The sequence below is a fragment of the Cheilinus undulatus genome, linkage group 12 (genome assembly GCF_018320785.1).
Source record: "Cheilinus undulatus linkage group 12, ASM1832078v1, whole genome shotgun sequence".
Lineage (NCBI taxonomy): Eukaryota > Metazoa > Chordata > Actinopteri > Labriformes > Labridae > Cheilinus > Cheilinus undulatus.
Genome location: NC_054876.1, coordinates 810173 through 832981, shown reverse-complemented (window position 1 = coordinate 832981; position 22809 = coordinate 810173). Strand labels below are relative to the sequence as shown.

At 48.9% G+C, this 22809-nt stretch overlaps 1 protein-coding gene across 1 annotated transcript in view; it reads left to right on the top strand.

Moving 5' to 3' along the window:
* The first annotated feature begins 10971 nt into the window (after positions 1 to 10971).
* The window catches only part of zpld1a (zona pellucida-like domain containing 1a), a 52222-nt gene continuing 40384 nt past the window's right edge, over positions 10972 to 22809 (top strand). The window contains 5 exon segments of the mRNA XM_041801371.1: positions 10972 to 11008; positions 11011 to 11031; positions 11034 to 11117; positions 11573 to 11686; positions 11887 to 12107. Coding sequence (XP_041657305.1) covers positions 10972 to 11008; positions 11011 to 11031; positions 11034 to 11117; positions 11573 to 11686; positions 11887 to 12107 — 477 coding nt within the window.

Below are 22809 nucleotides of genomic sequence, written 5' to 3'. Positions count from 1 at the left end.
AGCATTAACTCAGCTTCATTACCTTAAACACTGAGACCAAGAGCAGATGGCACCTGAGAGTCTGGGGCTGTTAGTACCTTTCCCTGTCATTAGATCAGCCATTCAACAAGTAATGTCATAATGACACAATCCCAACAAAATAAAATCACACTGATAACAACAGAGGAAAAAAATCTGTGTTGTAACAACGTAAAATTTCTTTGAGCATCATGCTGTATTTAGACGCTGTATTTAATGATAATACATCTCCAGCAGCTGGAACCCACTTTCCTCCCATGCAAATAACAGCCCATATATCATTTTTGTCTCTCAGGCTTCTGTAGCTCATCGGCAGAGCCAGGGGTGTCTTCCTGGATGTCTTCTCAGAAGCCCTGGATCTGTTAGGTTGGAAGAAGTATTCTTCTGCTGAGTTTTGTGAGAGATAAATGTAAAAACATACAGAAGATAAAAAAAAACGACCCCTGCTGACCACATAACCACATAACCAAACTGATGAATCAAACATTTACAACTTCTTTACACCATGGAAAAAAATCCTCTTTACCACTGAATCAAACATGAACTCTTTTTCTGCATATCTGGAACCACACAGTCTGCTTTATGTTCTTTTTCAAAATAAGCCGTGCCAATTCTAAATTCCTATTCTTACTTTCTGCCCTACCATTATTAGTTATTGATAAAACTCTTTAGCATGTCTGGGTGCTGAATTGGTCTGCAGTCCAGACCGTTCACCAACTGAAAACATGTGGAGCATCAGAAAAGGAGAAAACAGCCAAAGAAGACCCAGGACTGTTGAGCAGAATCCAACACCAGACAAGAATGGGGCAAGACACAGAAATAAACATGGCCCTGTCCCTACTTTTTTGAAATGTGTTGCTGCCATCAAATTTGAATGAGCTAATATTTCTCACAGATGATAAAATGTCTTTGTTTCAACATCTGATATACATATCTCAAATATATATGCTATTGTGAATAAAATATGGGTTTTATTGGGTTTTATTTTATACAGCGCCCCAACTTTTTTGGAATGGGGAGTTGTATAAGATAACGTAGTTATTCCCTCCAGAGCTAGTAAATTCTCTTCCATTAGCAGCAATAGGAATCCTTTTAAATCTTTCCGATGAAGCATGTCTGTGTTTAAACAGTGAGATTAGAAGAGGAGACTGGATAGAGACGAGCAGGTCAGGAAGTTCATCCCTGAGCATGTGGAGATGGTTTCTGGATTCTACTCTGATCTCTCTGCTTAGGAGTGTATTTTAAATGCTGTAGATGCACATACACTTAAACATGAGAAACATTCAAACTAACTGTATAATTGATCTTTTGTCATCAGATATTAAGTTTGATAGTTTATCAGCAGGATTTGCTTTATGACCTGCAGCAGACGCTGCTTAGGCAGAGTCGATCGCTGTCTGTAGAATGTATTTGTCACCTATATAAAGGCTATGTCAACAGGAGGGGACAGGCTTAAACAGGGATACTCTCTGAGGGACCCTGTAAATGATGCAAAGACTCGGCTACTTGTCTGACTGCCAAGTGATGACATTTCAGCCAACAAAGATGAGAGGCTTGCCCTTTCACTTTGTCAAAGACACAAAATTATTTGTGTGCCAATCAAAGTGCTACGAATGCTCAGCGTGACAGCATCCACTCCAGATTGATTTCACTGCAGATAAAGGATCCTCAGATCTTCCTTTACTCCAAGACATCATCACTGTCTTATCATAATACAGGAGTGTTTCACTATTAGACTGTTCTTCTATGGCCTTACTGAGGTGGTACCACAGCTGAGACAGTATATCTGCTCTTAAACTTGGACAAAAAACGAACTGCCACATATCAGTGAAGCAGGGCCATTTATAGAGTTGTGGGGGCCCTGTGCAAGATGCCGTTTGGGGCCCCTAGTTTGCCAAACTACAATGGAGAGATTCCTAATCCATTAGATGATCCATGAACACACCCAATCTATTACACTTCACAGTGAGAGCAGGCTACAGTCATGATAACCTCTCACATTTAAATATTTATGGTCTGAAACTAGATGGTTTTCTGTGGGCTGAGCTAACAGTCATATTTAGAGGAGTTTACATTACACTTCAGTTTCTGCTTCTCTTAACTAAGACAACATGCTACATCAAAATCCTAACTCAGCCGTGGAAATGGAGGCAGGATTGCTAAAATTAACAAACTATATTGTCACAAAATGTTCTGATAAAAATGGCCAAGAAGGAGACTGCAGCTAACTCAGAGTTGGCAATAACCCACTCAGAGTTAGCAATAACCCACTCGGAGTTGGCAATAACCCACTCAGAGTTAGCAATAACCCCCTCAGAGTTGGCAATAACCCACTCAGAGTTAGCAATAACCCCCTCAGAGTTGGCAATAACCCCCTCAGAGTTGGCAATAACCCCCTCAGAGTTGGCAATAACCCCCTCAGACTTAGCAATAACCCACTCAGAGTTGGCAATAACCCACTCAGAGTTAGCAATAACCCACTCAGAGTTGGCAATAACCCACTCAGAGTTAGCAATAACCCACTCAGAGTTGGCAATAACCCACTCAGAGTTAGCAATAACCCCCTCAGAGTTGGCAATAACCCACTCAGAGTTAGCAATAACCAGCTCAGAGTTGGCAATAACCCACTCAGAGTTAGCAATAACCCCCTCAGAGTTAGCAATAACCAGCTCAGAGCAATAACCCATTCAGAGTTAGCAATAACCCACTCAGATTTAACAATAACCCACTCAGAGTTAGCAATAACCCACTCAGAGTTAGCAATAACCCACTCAGCCTTAGCAATAACCCACTCAGAGTAAGCAATAACCCGCTCAGAGTTAGCAATAACCCACTCAGCGTTAGCAATAACCAGCTCAGAGTTGGCAATAACCCACTCAGAGTTAGCAATAACCCCCTCAGAGTTAGCAATAACCAGCTCAGAGCAATAACCCATTCAGAGTTAGCAATAACCCACTCAGATTTAACAAAAACCCACTCAGAGTTAGCAAAAACCCACTCAGCCTTAGTAATAACCCACTCAGCGTTGGCAATAACTGACTCAGTGTTGGCAATAACCCACTCAGAGTTAGCAATAACCCACTCAGAGTTAGCAATAACCCACTCAGAGTTAGCAATAACCCACTCAGAGTTGGCAATAACCCACTCAGCGTTAGCAATAACCCACACAGAGTTGGCAATAACCCACTCAGCGTTAGCAATAACCCACTCAGAGTTAGCAATAACCCACTCAGAGTTAGCAATAACCCACTCAGAGTTAGCAATAACCCATTCAGAGTTATCAATAACCCACTCAGCGTTAGCAATAACCCACTCAGAGTAAGCAATAACCCACTCAGAGTTAGCAATAACCCACTCAGAGTTAGCAATAACCCACTCAGAGCAATAACCCATTCAGAGTTAGCAATAACCCACTCAGAGTTAGCAATAACCCACTCAGCCTTAGCAATAACCCACTCAGAGTAAGCAATAACCCACTCAGAGTTAGCAATAACCCACTCAGAGTTAGCAATAACCCACTCAGAGTTAGCAATAACCCACTCAGAGTTGGCAATAACCCACTCAGCGTTAGCAATAACCCACACAGAGTTGGCAATAACCCACTCAGCGTTAGCAATAACCCACTCAGAGTTAGCAATAACCCACTCAGAGTTAGCAATAACCCACTCAGAGTTAGCAATAACCCATTCAGAGTTATCAATAACCCACTCAGCGTTAGCAATAACCCACTCAGAGTAAGCAATAACCCACTCAGAGTTAGCAATAACCCACTCAGAGTTAGCAATAACCCACTCAGAGCAATAACCCATTCAGAGTTAGCAATAACCCACTCAGAGTTAGCAATAACCCACTCAGCCTTAGCAATAACCCACTCAGAGTAAGCAATAACCCACTCAGAGTTAGCAATAACCCACTCAGAGTTAGCAATAACCCACTCAGCCTTAGCAATAACCCATTCAGAGTTGGCAATAACCCACTCAGAGTTAGCAATAACCCACTCAGCGTTGGCAATAACCCACTCAGCGTTAGCAATAACCTACTCAGCATTAGCAATAACCCACTCAGAGTTAGCAATAACCCACTCAGAGTTAGCAATAACCCACTTGAAAAAGTTTCTCAGAGAAACTTCTGTTCCTTAACTACTGAATTGTTCTTTACTCGTGTTCTTTGGATCAGGAAGTTAGCTGAAGGTGTTTGGAAGTGTCTCCTAGTAAAAACTAAGAAACGCCCCTTTTGTGCCCATATAAGGACATGTAAGTCCAGAACACAGAAGGTACACAGGAATGAGAGAAGAAGCTAGATGTCACCAACATTCAGTTTAAGAGAAATCCTAAAATCTATTTCAACACTTCAGTGGTTATGAGTGGATGTAGTGCTGCTCCAAATGAAACCAAAAGAGGGAGCTGAATCTTATTTTCAACACCTGTAAGGCATGCAGATCGAGGAATGTGTGAGCACGCGTATTTTCAGATTATTGTTATTTCATTACATTTAAAGGACACGCCCGGACGCCTGCTTTGCCCTTGCCAGATAATAAATAAAATCACATTTTACAAAGTCATTTGACCAGAAATACTAAGAACAGGCAGCCCATAGTCAACATCACATGATGACCTTTGACCTGAGGTCATCAGCAGCAGCCGGAAGCAGCTGTGACACAGAGGAGAGATGAGGGAGTCCTGCATCTGAAGGGGTTTCTAATGATGCAGGTTTGTAGCACTTTTAAAGAATACTGTAATTTAATAGCAACGGTTATTTGCACATGCAGCGTGTCTAATCAAAAAGAAAACTTATCCGCAACAGAAAATTCTTCTGGTTCTTGTCAATCTGGCTTCAGAAATGCCACCAGGTTTCTAAATTTGATGCTCCAAACTCCAAACAAGGTCTGAGTGTAGGTGTGAAGTCATTCTGGCGACCATGTCGGGAACAGCCATTGCTTGACATGATCCAGACTTCATTTCTGTGTTGCTGACAGTTAATTCTGTCTGATAGAATAAAAGTTCAACTCTGAAGTCAGACAGTGACTTTCAGAGATGATGTGGTGCTTTCATGATCCCATAGATGCCCTCACCCTGTAAAGAACTGACACACATGCTTTTACACTGTCTTCAGAGAGTACTCCAGATTTCACCCTTTCAGATCTGTGTTAGGTATAGATAGTTTAAATGTCTGTGTTCTGCAGGGTGATGAAAAGTTCCAGAACAGCACCTGTAGCCTCCATGGGTTCCATGTTTTATGGATTAAGATGCTCCCTGACTGATAAGCCCATGTGATTCAGAATTGTAATGGGTCATGGATAATTGAAGAGCCAGAGCAGTCTAGATGACTATCAGTCAGGAGGGAAGCCATGTACCGTCTCCAGTGTCTGACCAACATTGTCAGAATTATGGATGAACAGGCAGAAGATGCCGTTTTCCTGCTGACACTCGCTGACGCCTCATCAGAGGAAAGACGGAGTGGCAAAGGAGAATGAGTGAGTGTTCTGAGCTGGGTATGGTGTGCACTATTTCTGACAGAGTTCTCTGCAGAAGGAACCTACTGGGCAGATGGTTCGCCACTGCTGCCTGAAAGCCTCTGGACTGAAGACTGGATCTGAGATCAGAATGAGCGAAGAGGCACCAGAGATGCACTCTATTCCAACCAACAAGGTAAGAGACAAAAAAACCCTCATGAGCTGGACTGAAGACTTTAGACTGAACAGATGACGCAGTCTGAAATAATAAGAGGCTTGTTTTCCACGTGAGGTGATGCTGATGCAGAGCAGAACAGCTGTTTGGAAGCTTTAGCATCAGTGCAAGCCTTTACAGTGGGTAAGAAGACATGGTCTGATGATGCTGGATTTTATTTTTCAACGGGCCAAACCTGAGGATTTATCTCTGTACTAGCTCTGGAGTGTCCCAGACTTCTCATCACAGGATCCCTCAATGTATTTAATGCAGAAAGAAAAACGTCAGATAGTTACTCCGACTGAAAGAGTGATGAACTTAATTTCTCAGATTAGCACAACAGGATAATGTGGTTGATGATGGATTATTCTTGCATGCATATGCCTAAATTGGATCTGAACTGGATCACCAGAGCACCAGGCTTTAACATGGGGGTAGAAAACACGAATTCTAAGCAAAAATCTCTTTGGATTTTACCATAAGTTAGAGCCGAGGTTCTCAACCTTTTCAGCCTGCAACCCCCAAAATAAAGGTGCCAGAGACCGGGGACCCCCACTGTACCTGAAGGTGGCTGAACAGCCAGGAACATTCAAGAATAGTCATGTGGAGACAAGGCCGCCCATTAGGGGGGAAATGGGAGATCTTTCTGGGGCCCAGCCAAACTGGGAGCCAGCAAAATCATGGTCCATTGTAAAGTTAAGCTGTGGTATTTTATATTTAACCTGAATAATAACCACTCTGATCAAAGAAACACATTTGAAGTCATTTGTGTAGTAGGTTGCCCTCTTAAAAAGGGTCCTTTTGTTAAAAACAGAATTAAAACATGTGAAAAATAGCTAAAAAGGTTCAAGAATGGATAAAAGGTGGGAAAGGTGGTAAAATTAGATTTTAAAAGAAGCAAAAATGGGTTAGAAATGCCAAAAATTAGATAAAAATGGCAATAAAATAACCAAAAATTGACAAAAATGATTTAAAGTGGCAAAAAGGGCATATTAAGTGGTAAAAAGGGATTCAAAAGTGGTTGAAATGGCATTAAAGTGGCAAAAACAGGTGGAAAAATTGGTTGAAATGGGATGAAAATTGATATAAACTGGCAAAAAGAGTTAGCTGAAGCAGAAATAGTCATAAACTGGCAAAAATGAGCATATGTAATTGTGATATGTGGCTTAAAACGTGGGAAGAAAGGGGTTAATAATGGTATTAATGTGCCAACAGAGCCAACAATAGACAGAGAGTTGCAAGATTTGGTTTAGAAGTGGCAAAAACAGGCAGAAAAAAGTGGGCGAAAGAGTTTAAAATTGGCAAAAAAATTGGTTTTAAGTTACAAAAATGTGTTAAAATTGGTCAAAATAGTGTGAAAAAGTGATGAAAACGGGTTATAATCGGGTGAAACTGGTGTAAGTGGCAACAGCATAATCTAAAAAATATTCTTAATTTTTTAAAAGGCATCTGGAGACCCCCTCTCAGTGTCTCGTGACCCCCAATGGGGTCCTGACCCCAACATTGAGAACCACTGAGTTAGAGGACCAGCATGCATCATGGAGCACCTACAGCAGGAGTCATGAACCCATTTATAAAGGCGCTGTCACACGCTGTGGGGACATAAGGGCTGAACGATTCTCAAAAAGAATGTAATTGTGATTGTTTCCCCCCAGCATTATGATTGCAATTTAATATGCAATTATTTTTAGGTTCCTCATTTGATATATTTTCAATTAATACAAGTAATAAATCATTCTGAATTATTATGATTAACACACTAATCAGATATTATATACTACTAAAATGAATATCTAATTGTGATTATTTGGCTCATATTGCATATTTGATATCAGTTACTATATTGAAGGAGATAATCACTTTTATGTTAATCTCATTTTAAATAAGAAAAACATGTACATCAGTAAAGCAGGAAATTTTGTTCTAAAAACCACAAATGTTTGCATTATGTGCATAAAATCTCTGCTGCAAAAAAAATATTCAACTGGAATTTTGACACACTTCAAGTTAAAGACATATTGCAGTTTTTGCGGGTTGTAAATTGCAGCAGGCCATATTGTGGTTTAATCTCATTTGGGATGAATTGTCCAGCCCTTCTGGACATTAAAATAAACTGAATATTAAGATTTGATTCACATATTCTTGTTGAAATATTGATGTAGCAGCCAGCTAAAAGGGGGTGATTGAGATATTCCAGCTCCGTAGTTCAGGAGCTCTCATGTCGACTATCACTGAGTTTGATGCTAACGTGAGTCATGATTGGCCTAAAAACAACCACAGGAAGGGAAGCTGCTCTCTTAGAGGCTTGAGGGAAAAACTGATGCAAAAAGCTGAAACTTTCATCAGAAATACTACACCTGCATTCTTCTAGTTTGGGAAGTCTTCGCCTTTAAGGTTTTTATTTTAACTTTAACTAAAAAGAGAAACATGGCATGCAATATTTTTTCCTCCTCATATTTTTTGAAATTAAAATCTTCTGATGTGGCCCCTGGGCTACTGTATAGTACGTACAAAAAGTACCAAGGTGTAGATCAGGGGTGTCAAACCCAACCACAGCAGGGGCTGGATTCTGAATTCAGGTCTGACCTGAGGGCCTAAATGGGTCCAAACTGTTAACCTCATTTAATAAATTATGGAGAAAAAAGTAGCACTAATGATAAATGATTATGAGATTAAAAAGTCAAAATGATTAGACAAGAGGCTCAAAATCTGAGATAAAAAGTCAAAGGTATTAATTCAAGAGGTCAAAACACAAAATTAGGTGTTACAATAATTCTTTTAAAAGACAAATATATAAAACAGAAAGTCACAGTCATGTTTTTAAGGCCAAAATATGACTTAAAATTTAAGATGGTGCACCTAAAGAGAGTTAAAAAGTGAATGTAAGACACTGACAAAGTCAAAATTTGAGTTGTACGTCAAAATTTTAAACTGAGGGGAGCGCAGATGGTGGAGATGTTTAAGGCCCTACCCATGTACGCGGGCGGCCTGGGGTCAAATCCAGCCTGTGGCCCTTTACCGCTCTCTCCCCACTATCTTCCCTGTCTCTGAGTCTATCCACTGTCCTTCTTCTATCTAATAAAGGCATGAAAAGGCCCAAAAATAAATCTTAACAAAAAAAAAAAATTAAACTGAAAAAGCCAAAATTATTAGATAAATGAAAATTATAAATTGAAAAGCTCAAAATATGAGATAAAATGTGAAAATAATACGTTGACAAAGTCAAAATTTGAAACATAAAGTCAAAATAAAAAATGTAAAAAGTTAAAATATGAAATAAAAGTCTAATTAATAGACTGAAGTCATAATTGTGCAATGCAAAATTGATAAAATGAAATGAAAACACAAATGAATTACTGTAAACTGAATTGCCCTTCGGGGATTAATAAAGTCGTCTGAATCTGAATCCGAATCTGAATCTGAATTCCTTGTCCCACGTTTCTGTTTTTTAATTATTTTAATCCTTTATTTTTTCTCACATTTTTATGACTTAAGGATATTTGATATCATGGTTTAGTTCACATTTTAATACTGGAGGAAATCTGCAGACCTCACATTTTAGGGCCAGTTATAATAAGAATAGGATTTAATCGTGTGGGCCGGGTGTAACTCTGCCACGGGCTGGATTTGGCCCCCAGGCCTTGAGTTTGACACCCGTGGTGTAGAATCTGTCCATGTTTTCTCCACTGGTTAAAAGTCACCAGATAAAGGTGAGGATGTATATCGCCACCTGGAGCCAGACATACAGAGCTTATTAAGTTTATTAGACCACCCTAACCCTAACCAAAGTAAGTTTTCTGCCACAGCTGCCCTAAATTAACAGCATTGGTAATTACCAAAATCATTTTTGTTTCTGCAATGGTTAATACACTAATATGTAGAAGCTCTTTAATCCAAATGATATTTTTAATGTTAAAATAGAATAAGTATTGTTATCCATGAATTTTCAAATGTACTGATTTACAAAAAAACTGAAAAAATAGTAAAGCACATTAATATTTCTGATTAATATGTCAAACTATAGCTATTTACTGTCATTCCTGAACAGAAAAATTAGTTTTCGTGGTTGAATGTTATGCTTGATTCATTTCTGACTTCTCAGAGAAGCCCAGTGAGCCGGCTCAGATTTAGGTGAATTCAGTTTGAAATTCCTCATTCCTGTTCAAAATGGTAAAAAGTGGAGAGCTGACTGAAAATGAAAGAGTCCGCATTAAAGCACTTCATGATGCTGGATGGTCTCTGAGACAAATATGACAGGTGGTCTAATACATTGGTTCCCAACCTGGGGTCCGGGACCCCCCAGGGGGTCACCTAAGATCTTAGGGGGGACGTGAGGCTTTGTGTGCTCTGAGGCTGCCAAAATTAGATTTGCAAATATTGACCAAAACCATGAAAAAGTAGTTATTAAGTAGTTCATACAGGGGTCTTTTGGTAAGAAAAGCATGCATCAGTCTTTTTTCAGGGTTTGATCAGTGAAACAATTAAAATCTATGTTGATTTTTGACCGCAGTGTGTCACTTTTTTTTCTCTCTCTTGGGTCCTGGGGGGGATCTGCTTTTCTTAGTTATATGTAGGGGGGGCGCCAAGGAAAAATGGTTGGGAAACACTGATCTAATACATTTGTTAAGCACTGTACATCGCCACCTGGAGCCAGACATACTTGTGCTGATATTTATTAACTGGGACGAAGGCAGACATCCTGTAAAATATCCTAATGTGCTCTGACCGTATTTGGACTGTGTATTTATGAAACACACTGCTTCACATCCATATGGACTTTATTGTCCTCCAGCTAAGCCTTTGAAACTCCATGAACTTTGTCTGTCTCTGTGCTCTATGTGGTGGGAGTCCTGTGACCAGGAATCAAAGTTTGAGGGATCGGGTAGGAGGCCGGCAGCAGCAGCACAGATTACCTGCTGCTGTGCTGACTGAAGACTCCCACACACAAAGCATGAAAAGTGTGGATTCCAGGGGCCAAAGGCCTGCGTGTTGGGCTCTTCAGTGCCCAACCGTCCCAGGGAGAAAAGAATGGCTCAGTCAGCAAGCCAGGGCCACTGGAGTGATGAAAAGATAATTCTCATCCCCCCCGCTGCCGCTGGACCTCATGTGGCGTCAAACCATTTGTGAGCGGTGACACAGCCAGATTGGGCCGAAAGGATATGAGTGGGAAACTTCAAAACCTGCTCATGTTTCTGCGAACGTGAAAGGATTTGTATAACACATTCAAATTTGATGGACTTTCCCATGTTCACTCCGGACAGCCCTTTATTGTTGACATGTTCAAATAATGAATCTCTTATGTGGGGGATCTCTTTTCCCGCCCTGCTCCTGAGTCCTGTTTCTAGTTGCTGGGTAGGGATGCTGTGCGGACCATTCCATCGTCTGTCCCAAGCTTATGGAGAACCGCTGACTTACTGGCTTCCAGGAACCAGGGTGAGTGCTTCTTCTCGTCTTTTTACCTGGGGCATTAGGAGTGCCACTGTCTATGTCAGAGCCAATCTAGCCGTTTCCTCCAGACTGAGTCTCTACCTGAAAATGACCACAATTATGTGATAAGAGGTTTTCAAAGGACAATGAGATTTGTAGGAGAAGATAAGGCAGTTTTATTTCTCCGATGCCAAATCTAGCAAAGCCACTTTAATGTGACTTTGACAGGGTTCTAAAGAGGGAATGTCCAAGGTGCTCAGTCACCCAGGTCAAAGTTATTTAAAGATATTCAGACAAAGATGAACTATTACCAGCCTTAAAATGATGCTCCACAATTTCTTGAATTATTAAGGCCTGCTGCAGAAGAATAGTTTAGATTAAAACATCTTTGAAAGTCATATTCTGCAGGTTACACATGCAGGCTAGAGTTTAATGATGTGTGATGCCTCGCTCTCTTCCAGGTGCTGAAATGGAACAAACTTTTTTGATCCTTTTAATTTTTATTAAGGCAATGGCAGTCAGAGCTCAGTTCAATGGATACAACTGTGATGGCAACTTTCACAGCCGCTTCCCAGGTAAGGAACTCTCACCTCGAGCTTCTGTTTGAGCCTCACTGGAAATTTTATTCATGTTTAGTATTTAGTCAGACACAGCTTCAAAGATTTCTGATTTTTTCCCCACATTGACTCACTGTGTGACACACTGTGTGTGTGTGGGTGGGTGTGCGTGTGTGTGTGTGTGTGTGGTCGCCGTGTTGGGGTGTGCTTGCTTACAGCGGAGCGGGATATCAGCGTATACTGTGGAGTGCAGACCATCACCCTCAAGATTAATTTCTGCCCTGTCCTCTTTTCTGGCTACACTGACGCTGACCTGGCCCTCAACGGTCGCCATGGAGACGCCCACTGCCGCGGGTTCATCAACAACAACACCTTTCCTACCGTGGTCATCTTCAGCATCAGCCTGGCCACGCTGGAGTCCTGTGGTAACGCCCTGGTGGTAAGCAACAACAGAGCATTGGTCAGATAATCGACAGGCTGATGATGAGGAGGATGATTCTGACTGCATCCCAGAGCCCAGGCTGCCCATAAGGGGAGAGCTTTGTGAGGCCCAGCCAAATTGGGGGGGGGGGCCCGTGGAGGTCAGCAGAATCATGGCCCATTATAAAGCTGTGATAATCATATTTAACCTGAATAACCACTATTATCAAAGAAAAAAAAAATGAATTTTATGTATTTATTTATTTATGATCTCAGGGGGACAGCCTCACTGATCTAAACCTATGGATAATAAAGCCAGACTTCTTAGCCGAGCCACCATGTGCACAAACGTCAGGCTGCCAGGACATAATGTAGAAGGAACTGAAATAATTCAAAAGTGGGGAAAAAGCAGCAAAAATGCCAGAAAAAGTAGTCAAAGGGTTAAAAAAGTGGTGACAAAGTTGTTGTCACCAAGTTGATGTAGTTTTCAGAAACTGTTAGAATTTTTCTGATAGCACAAACCATGGTGGAAATACCAGAATGCACAATGTACTTTCCTTAAAGCGTTACGCTCTCTGTGAAAAAGAGCGAACAGCAGAAAAAATAGGCAAGAGTGGCAAGCTGGGTGAAAGATGCGAAAACAGGCAAAATAAAAAGGTTTAAAAGTGGCCAAACAGAGCAAAAAGGTCCACGGTCCCAGACCAGCCTGGTTACATCAACCACTGCATGTGTCAGAGACTAAGTCTGTTCTGATTTAGTCAGCGTTTAGTGTCAGTACTTTTAGAACTAGCTCATACATACCAGATAGGGCTGTAACGGTATTTGTATTCATCCCATACCGTCACAGTATGGCCGTCACAGTTCAGTGCTCACAGTAACCACGGCCAGATCGATCTGTGAAGTGGTAGAGTAGTAGTAGTGGTGGTAGTGGGAGTGGAGTGGTACAAGTAGTGGAAGGGGTGGTAGTAGTAGTGGTAGTGGTAGTAGTAGTAGTGGTGGTGGTAGTGGGAGTGGAGTGGTGGGGTGGTGAGTGGTAGAGTGGTAGTGGTAGTAGTGGTAGTGGTAGTGAAGAGGAGGAGGAGGGGTGGGGTGGTAGTAGTAGTGGTAGTGGTAGGGTGGTGGTGGTGGTAGTGGTAGTAGTGGGGTAGTGGTAGTAGTAATGGTGGTGGGGTGGTGGTGGTGGTGGTGGTGGTGGGAGTGGAGTGGTGGGGTGGTGGCGGTGGTGGTGGTGGTGGTGGTGGGAGTGGTGGAGTGGTGGTGGTGGATTAGTGGAGTGGTAGAGTGGTAGTGGTGGTAGTGGTGGAAGAAGGAGGAGGAGGAGGGTATGGTGGTGGTAGTGGTGGTGGTGGTGGGGTGGTGGTGGTGGCAGTGGTGGTGGTGGGGGTGGTGGTGGTGGTAATGGTGGTGGGGTGGTGGTGGTGGGAGTGGTGGGATAGTGGTGGTGGTGGTGGTGGTGGTGGTGGTAGTGGTGGTGGTGGTTGTGGTGGTGGTGGTGGTGGTGGTGGTGGTGGGGTGGTGGGTGGTGGTGGTGGGTGGTGGTGGTGGTGGTGGTGGTGGTGGTGGTGGTGGTGGTGGTGGTGGTGGTGGGTGGTAGTGGTGGTGTGGGTGGTGGTGGTGGTGGTGGTGGTGGTGGTGTGGTGGTGGTGGTGGTGGGATGTGGTGGTGGTGGTGGTGGGTGGTGGTGGTGGTGGTGGTGGTGGTGGTGGTGGTGGTGGAGTGGTGGTGGTGGGGTGGTGGGATTGGTGGTGGTGGGTGGTGGGATTAGTGGTGGTGGTGGTGGTGGTGGTGGTGGTGGTGGTGGTGGTGGTGGTGGTGGTGGTGGTGGTGGGTGGTGGCGGTGGTGGTGGTGGTGGTGGGATTGGTGGTGGTGGTGGTGGTGGCAGTGGTGGCGGTGGTGGTGGTGGTGGTGGTGGTGGTGGTGGAGTGGTGGTGGTGGGGTGGTGGGACGGTGGCGGTGGTGGTGGTGGTGGATTGGTGGTGGTGGTGGTGGTGGTGGTGGGTGGTGGGATTGGTGGCAGTGGTGGTAGTGGTGGTGGGGATGGTGAGACAGTGGCAGTGGTGGTGGTGGTGGGGTGGTGGTGGTGGCAGTGGTGGCAGTGGTGGTGGTAGTGGTGGTGGTGGTGGTGGTGGTGGTGGTGGTGGTGGGTGGTGGCAGTGGTGGTGGTGGTGGTGGGGTGGTGGCCAGAGTGGTGGGGTTGGGTGGTGGTGGTGGCAGTGGTGGGGTGGTGGTGGTGGGGTGGTGGAGTGGTGGTGGTGGCAGTGGTGGTGGTGGTGGTGGTGGTGGTGGAAGCAGTGGTAGTGGGAGGGTGGTGGTGGTAGCGCAGTGGTAGTGACAGTGGTAGTGGAGTGGTAGAGTAGTGGTGGTGGGGTGGGGTAGTGGTGGTGGTAGTGGTAGGGTGGTAGTGGGGTGGTGGTTGGAATTAGGATGGTAGTGGTGGCAATGGGGATTGGGTGTGGTGGTAGTGGTAGTGGGTGGGGTGGGGTGGTGGTGGTGGCAATGGGAGGGGTGGTGGTGGTGGGGTGCTAGCGGTGGTGGTGTAGTGGTGGTGGTGGTGGAGTCGTGGTGGTGGGGTGGTGGGATTAGTGGTGGTGGTGGTGGTGGTGGTGGGGTGGTGGCAGAGTGGTGGAGTTAGAGTGGTGGTGGTGGCAGTGGTGGGGGTGGTGGTGGTGGGTAGTGGAGTGGTGGTGGTGGCAGTGGTGGTGGTAGTGGTGGTGGTGGAGTGGTGGTGGTGGGAGGTGGGGTGGTGGTGGCAGCAGTGGTAGTGACAGTGGTGGTGGAGTGGTGGAGTGGTGGTGGTGAGACAGTGGCAGTGGTAGTGGTGGTGGTAGGGTGGTGGCAGTGGTAGTGGTAGTGGTGGTGGCGGTGGTGGTGGTAGTGGTGGTGGTGGTAGTGGTTAGTGGGAGTAGTGGTTGTAGTGGTAGTGGTGGGAGTTGGTGGTGGTGGTAGCAATGGGAAGGGTGGGGTGGTGGGTAGTGGTAGTGGTTGTGGTGGTGGTGGGGTGGTCGTTGGGTCGGATGGTGGTGGTGGTGGGATTGGGAGTGGTAGTGGTGGGAGTGGTAGTGGTGGTGGTAGTGGTAGTGGTGGGGTGGTGGTGGTGGTGGGGTGGTGGTGGTGGTGGGATTAGTGGTGGTGGCAATGGGATTGGGAGTGGTAGTGGTAGTGGTAGTAGCAGTGGTAGTGGGGTAGTGGGAGTGGTAGAGTAGTAGTGGCAGTGGGAGTGGTGGGGTTGTAGTGGGGTAGTGGGGTAGTGGTTGTAGTAGGGGTGGTAGTGGGGAGAAGTGGGGTGGTAGTATTAGTCGACAGGTTGGATGTGCGTGAGTGAGTAGCATGAGTGGTGGGAGGGTGGGGTGGCAGTGGGGTTGTGGTAGAGTGGTGTGGCAGTAGTGGTGGTGGGAGTGGTAGAGTGGTAGAAGTAGTGGTGGTAGGGCAGTGGCAGTGGTGGTGGGAGTGGGAGTAGTGGCAGTGGTAGTAGTAGCAGTGGTGGCAGTGGTAGTGGTAGTAGTAGTAGTAGTAGTAGTGGTTAGATTGGGGTAGTGGTTGTGGTAGTAGTGGGAGTGGGAGTGGTGGTGGTAGCAATGGGAAGGGTGGGTAGTGGGGTGGTGGTAGTGGTTGTGGTGCTAGTGGGGTGGTCGTTGGGTCGGATTAGTGGTGGGGTGGGATTGGGATTAGTGGTGGTGGTGGTGGTGAGTGGTGGTGGTGGTAGTGGTGGGATGGTGGTGGTGGTGGTGGGGTAGTGGTAGTGGTGAAGTGGTGGTGGCAATGGGATTGGGGTGGTAGTGGTGGTGGTGGTGGCAGTGGTGGTGGTGGTGGTGGTGGTAGTGGTAGTGGTGGGGTGGGGTGGTGGTGGCAGTGGTAGTGGCAGTGGTGGTGAGTGGTGGAGTGGTGGTGGTGGGTGGGTGGTGGTGGTAGTGGTGGGGTGGTAGTGGTAGTGGTTAGATTAGAGTGGTGGTAGTGGCAATGGGATTAGTGGTAGTGGTAATGGTGGGTGGTGGTGGTGGTGGTAGTGGGAGGGTAGTGGTGGTGGGCTAGCAGTGGTAGTGGTAGTGGTAGTGGTGGTCGTGGTGGTGGTGGTGGGATTGGTGGCGGTGGTGGTGGTGGTAGTGGGGTGGTGGCAGAGTGGTGGGAGTTAGGTGGTGGTGGTGGCGGTGGTGGGGTGGTGGTGGTGGGGTAGTGGGTGGTGGTGGTGCAGTGGTGGTGGTGGTGGTAGTGGTAGTGGTGGTGGTGGGAGGGTGGGGTGGTAGTGGCAGCGGTGGTGTAACAGTGGTGGTAGAGTGGTAGAGTGGTAGTGGTGGGCAGTGGCAGTGGTAGTGGGTAGTGGTAGTAGCAGTGGTGGTAGTAGCAGTGGTGGCGGTGGTAGTAGTAGTAGTAGTAGTGGTAGTGGTTGGATTGGGAGTAGTGGTTGTAGTAGTGGTAGGGTGGGGTGGTGGTGAGTAGCAATGGGAAGGGTGGTAGTGGGTAGTGGTAGTGGTTGTAGTGGTAGTGGTGGTCGTTGGGTCGGATGGTAGTGGTGGTAGTGAGTGGTAGTGGTGGTAGTGGTGGTAGTGGTGGTAGTGGTGGTGGTGGTGGTGGTAGTGGTAGTGGTAGTGGTAGTGGTAGTAGCAATGGGGTGGGTGGTAGTAGTGGTAGTAGTAGCAGTGGTAGTGGGTAGTGGGGTAGTAGTATTAGTATTAGCAGTGGGGTAGTGGGTGGTAGTAGTAGTGAGATTAGTGGTTGTAGTAGGTAGTAGTGGGAGAGTAGGGTGTGGTGTAGTCGACAGGTTGGATGGTGCAGTGAGTATTAGCATGGTAGTGGGAGGGTAGTGGCAGTGGGGTTGTAGTGAGTGGTGGCAGTGTAGTAGTGGTGTGGGAGTGGTAGAGTGGTAGAGTGGTAGTGGTAGAGCAGTGGCAGTGGTAGTGGGGTGGTGGGGTGGTAGCAGTGGTAGTGGTAGCAGTGGTGGCAGTGGTAGTAGTGGTGGTGGTAGTGGTTGGGTAGTGGTTGTAGTAGTAGTGGGAGTGGGGTGGTGGTGGTAGCAATGGGAAGGGTGGGGTAGTGGTGGTTGTAGTGGTAGGTGTAGTCGTTGGGTCGGTGGTGGTAGTGGTAGTGGGTGGTGGTGGTGGTAGTGGTAGTGGTAGTAGTGGTAGTGGGATTGGTGGTGTAGTGGGTAGTAGTAGTGGTGGTAGTAGTGGCAATGGGTGGGGTGGTAGTAGTGGTGGTAGTGGCAGTAGTGGTAGGTGGTGGTGGTAGTGGTAGTGGTGGTAGCAGTGGGGTGGTGGGGTAGTAGTGGTAGTGAGATTAGTGGTTGTAGTGGGAGTAGTGGTGGGAGTAGGGTGAGTGGTATTAGTACAGAGTTGGGTGTGGCAGTGGTATTAGCATGGTGGTGGAGGTGGGGTGGCAGTGGGGTTGTAGTGGGAGTGGTGGCAGTGGTAGTGGTGGTGGAGTGGTGGAGTGGTGGCGGTGGTAACAGTGGGTAGTGGGGTGGTGGCAGTGGTGGTGGTTGGTGGGGTGGTGGCAGTGGTGTGGTGGTGGTGGGTGGTGGGTGGTGGCAGTGGTGGTGGTGGTAGTGGTGGGTGAGTGGTGGTGGTGGGTGGTGGGATTAGTAGCAGTGGTGGTGGTGGTGGGATGGTGGTGGGTGGTGGTAGTGGAGTGGTAGTGGTGGTGGTAGTGGTGGTTGTGAGTGTGGGAGGGGTGGGAGTAGTGGTAGTAGTAGTAGTGGCAGCAGTGGTGGTAGAGTGGTGGTAGTGGTAGTGGTGGTTGGTAGTAGTAGTGGTGGTGGTGGGGTGGTAGAGTGGGTAGTGGTGGAGTGGTGGTGGTTAGAGTAGTGGTGGAGTGGGTAGTGAGTAGTGGTGGTATTAGTGGTGAGTGGGGTAGTGGTGGTGGCAGTGGTGGTGGTGGTAGTGGTGGTGGTAGTGGTGGTGGTAGCAGTGGTGGTGGTGGTGGTGGGTTAGTGGGGTGGTAGTATGGTGGTGGTGGTAGTGGTGGTGGTGGCGGTGGTGGGTGGTGGTGGTGAGTGGTGGTGGGGTGGTATGGTGGTGGGGTGGTGGTAGTGGTGGTGTAGCGGTAGTGGAGTGGTGGTGATGGGTGGTGGTGGGGTGGTGGGGTGGTGGTGGGGTGGTATTGGTGGTGGTGGTGGTGGTGGTTAGTGGTAGTGGTGGCAGTGGTGGGGTGGTGGTGGGGTGGTGGTGGTGGTAGTGGTATTAGTGGGTGGTTGTAGTGGTGGTAGTAGTGGTGGCAGTGGTGGTGTAGTGGTAGGTAGTAGTAGTGGTGTAGTAGTAGTAGTAGTGGGAGTGGGAGGGTGGTAGTGGGAGTAGTGGGGTAGTGGTATTAGTAGGGTGGTTTTAGTGAGTGGTAGTGGGTAGTAGTAGGGTGGTTGGGTGGTAGCAGTGGTAGTAGTGGTGGTAGTGGCAGTGGTATTAGTAGTAGTAGTAGTAGTAGTAGTGGTGGTGGTTGTAGTATTGGTGGTGGTGGTGTGTAGTGGTAGTGGTAGTGGGAGGGTATTAGTGGTAGTTGGTAGTATTAGTAGGGTGGTTAGATTGGTGGTAGTGGTAGTGGTGGTGGGGTGGTAGTGGTTGGGTAGTGGTATTAGTGGGGTGGTGGTGGTAGTGGTAGTGTGGTGGTAGTGGTAGTGGTGGTGGTGGTGAGTGGGAGTGGTGGTGGGATTGGGGTGGTGGTGGTGGGATTAGTGGTGAGTGGTGGTGGTGGTAGTGGTGGTGGCAGTGGTGGTGGTGGTGGGTGGTGGTGGTGAGTGGGGTGGTGGTAGTGGTGGTGGTGGTGGGAGTGAGTGGTGGTGGTAGTGGTGGAGTGGGTGGTGGTGGTGGTTAGTGGTGGTGGTGGTGGTGAGTGGTGGTGGGGTGGTGGTGGTGGCGGTGGATTGGTGGTGGTGGTGGGTGGTGGTGGTGGTGGTTAGTGGTGGTGGTGGCGGTGGTTGGTGGTGGTGGTGGGGTGGTGGTGGGGTGGGTGGTGGTGGTGGTGGTGCTAGTGGTGGGTGGTGGTGGTGGGAGTGGTGGTGGGTGGTGGGGTGGTGGTGGTGGTGGATTGGTGGTGGTGGTGGTGGTGCTAGCGGTGGTGGAGTGGTAGTGGCGGTGGTGGTGGGGTGGTGGGTTGGTGGTGGTGGTGGTGGTGGTGGTGGTGCTAGCGGTGGAGTGGTGGTGGTGGCAGTGGTGGTGGTGGTGGTGGTGGGTGGTGGTGGGTGGTGGGTAGTGGTGGTGGTGGTGGTGGTTGGTGGTGGTGGTGGCGGTGGTGGGTGGTGGTGGTGGCGGTGGTGGGTGGTGGTGGTGGCGGTGGTGGTGGGGTGGTGGGGTGGTGGTGGTGGTGGGGTGGTGGTGGTGGTGGTGCTGGTGGTGGTAGTGGTGGTGGTGGGGTGGTGGTAGGTGGTGGTGGGGTAGTGGTGGGTGGTGGTGGTGGTGGGGTGGTAGTGGTGAGTGGGGTGGTGGTGGTGGCGGTGGTAGTGGTAGTAGTAGTGTGGTGGTGAGCAGTGTAGTGGTAGTGGTAGTAGTAGTGGTAGTAGTAGTGGAAGTAGTGGTAGTAGTAGTAGTGTGGTTGTGGTATTGGGGAGGGGTGGGAGTGGGTAGTGTGGAGGTAGTGGTAGTGAGTAGGGTAGTGGTGGAGTAGTGGTAGTAGTAGTAGTGTAGTGGTATTGGTAGGTAGTAGGTAGTGGTGGTAGTGGTAGTGAGGAGGAGTGAGGAGTGGGAGTGGAGGGAGGAGTGGTAGTGGTGTAGTGGTGGTAATGGTGGTAGTGGTTGAGTATTGTGGTGGGGTGGTGTGGTGGTTGTAGTGGTGGGGTGGTGGTAGTGGTGGTAGTGGTAGTAGTGGTGGTGGTAGTGTGTGGTGGTGGTAGTGGGTGGTGGTAGTGGTAGTGGTGGTAGTGGTGGTGGTGAGTGGTGGGGTGGTGGTGGGTAGTGGTGGTGGTAGTGGTAGTAGTGGTGTAGTGGTAGTGGTAGTGGTGGCAGTGGTGGTAGGTGGTAGTGGTGGTAGTGGTAGTGGTGGTAGTGGTGGGTGGGGTGGTGGTGGTGGTGGTGGCAGTGGGTAGTGGTGGTGGTGGTGGTAGTGGTAGTAGTTGTAGTAGTAGTGGTGGTATTAGTGGTATTAGTGGTGGTGGTGGGTAGTGGTAGTATTGGTAGTATTGGTGGTGGTAGTAGTAGGGTGGTGGTGGTAGTGGTGGTGGTAGTGGTGGGTAGTGGTGGGTGGTGGGTGGTGGTGGTATTGGTGGTAGTAGTGGTGGTAGTGGTAGTAGTAGTAGTAGTAGTGGTGGTGGTGGTGGTAGTAGTCATGGTAGTGGTAGTAGTGGTTGTAGTAGTAGTAGTGGTAGTGGTGGTGAGTGGTGTAGTGGTGGTGGTAGTGGTAGTGGAGTGGTATTAGTGGAGTATTGGTGGTGGTAGTGGTGGGTGGTGGTGGTATTGGTGGTGGTGGTGGTGGTGGTGGTGGTGGTGTAGTGGGAGTGTGGTGGGGTGGTGGTAGTGTGTGGTGTGGTGGTGGTGGGTGGTATTAGTGGTAGTGGTGGTGGTAGTAGTGTAGTGGTGGTGGTGGTGGTGGTGGTGTGGTGGTGGTGGTGGTGGTGGGTGGTAGTGTGGTGGTGGGGTGGTAGTAGTGGTAGTGGTGAGTGGTGGTAGTGGTGGTGGTGGTGGTATTATTGGGTGGTGGTGGTGGTGGTGGTGGTGTGGTGGTGGTGGTGGTGGTGGTAGTGGTGGTGGTGGTGGTGGTAGTAGTGGTGGTGGTAGTAGTGGTAGTGGTGGATTAGTGTAGTGGTGGTGGTGTGTGGTGGTGGTAGTAGTAGTGGTGGTAGTAGTGGTGGTGGTGGTGGTAGTGGTGGTGGTGGTGGTGGTGGTGATGGTAGTGGTGTGGTGGTGGTGGTGGTGGTGGTGGTGGTGGTATTGGTGGTGGTGGTGGTGGTGGTGGGTTGGTGGTGGTGGTGGTGTGGCGGTGGTGGAGTGGTGGTGGTGGCGGTGGTGGTGGGATTGGTGGGATTGGTGGTGGTGGTGGTGAGTGGTGGTGGTGAGCGGTGGTGGTGGTGGTAGTGGCGGTGGTGGTGGTGGTGGTGGTGGAATTAGTGGTGGTGGTGGTGGTGGGAGTGGTAGTGGCAGTGGGGTGGTAGTGGTGGTGGTGGTGGGTGGTAGTGGTAGTGAGTGGTGGTGGGGTGAGTGGGGTAGTAGTGGTAGTGGTGGTGGTGGGAGAGTGGTAGTGGTGGTGGTGGTGGCGGTGGGGTGGTGGTGGTGGGTGGTGGTGGTGGTGGTGGTGTGGTGGGGTGGTGGTGGTGGGGTGTGGTGGGTGGTGGCGGTGGGTGGTGGTGGTGGGGTGGTGGTGGTGGTGGTTAGGTGGTGGTGGTGGGGTGGTGGTGGGTGGGGTGGTAGTGGTGGTGGTGTGGTGGTGGAGTGGTAGTGGTGGAGTGTGGTGGGGTGGTGGGGTGGTAGTGGTGGTGGGGTAGTAGTAGTAGTGGTGGTGGTGGTGGAGTGGTGGTGGTGGCGGTGGTGGTGGGATTGGTGGGATTGGTGGTGGTGGTGGGGTGGTGGTGGTGGTGGTGCTGGCGGTGGTGGAGTGGTGGTGGTGCGGTGGTGGTGGGGTGGTGGTGGGGTGGTGGGGTGGTGGTGGTAGTAGTGGTGGTGGTAGTGGTGGTGGTGGTGGTGGAGTGGTAGTGGTGGCAGTGGTGGTGGGGTGGTAGTGGTAGTGGTAGTGGGATTAGTGGTGGTAGTGGTGTAGCGGTGGTGGTAGTGGTGGTGGGGTGGTGGTGGTGTGGTGGGGTGGTAGGGTGGTGGTAGTGGTGGGGTGGTGGGAGTGAGTGGTAGTGGTGGGGTGGTGGTAGTGGTTGTGGTAGTGGTAGTAGTAGTAGTGGTAGTGGTTGTAGTATTAGGGGAGGTGGGAGGGTGGGGTAGTAGCAGTAGTGGTAGTAGTGGTAGTTAGTAGGGTGGTGGCAGTAGTGGTAGGAGTGGGGTGGTGGTGGTGGTATTGGTAGTGGTAGTGGTGGTGGGAGTGGGAGTGGTGGGGTGGTGGTGGTGGTGGTGGTGGGGTGGTAGTGGGGTGGTGGTGGTGGGGTAGTGGTGGTGGTGGTGGGGTGGTTGTAGTGGTTGGTAGTGGTAGCAGTGGTAGTGGTGGTGGTAGTGGTGGTGGTAGTGGTGGTAGTGGTAGTAGTGGGAGGAGGAGGGTGGTAGTGGGTAGTGGTAGTGGTATTTATTAGTGGTGGTTATGGTGGGTGGTGGTGGGGTGGTGGTGGGTGGTTATGGTGGTGGTGGTGGTGGTGGTGGTGGTGGTAGCAGTGGTGTTAGTGTAGTGGTGGTGGTAGTGGTATTAGTGGTTGTGAGTATTAGTAGTGGTGGTGGGGTAGTAGTGGTAGTGGTAGTGGGAGGGTGTTAGTGGGAATGGTAGGGTAGTAGTATTAGTAGTGGTTAGGGGTGGTGAGTGGTGGTAGTGGTGGTGGTGGGGTGGTGGTGGTTGGATTGGTGGTGGGAGTGGTGGGGTGGTGGTGGGGTGGTGGTGGTAGTGTGGTGGTAGTGGTGGTGGTGGGTGGTGGTAGTGGGGTGGTGCAATGGGATTATTGGTGGTGGTGGGGTGGTGGTGAGTGGGGTGGTGGTGGTGGTGGTAGTGGTGGTGGTGGTGGTAGCAGTGGTGGTGGGGTAGAGTGGGGTAGTGGTAGAGTGGTGGTGGTGGTGGGAGTAGGGGTGGTGGTGGTGGTGGTGGCGTGGGATTGGTGGTGGTGGGGTGGTGGTGGTGGTGGTGGGTGGTGGTGGTGGGATTGGTGGTGGTGGTGGTGGTG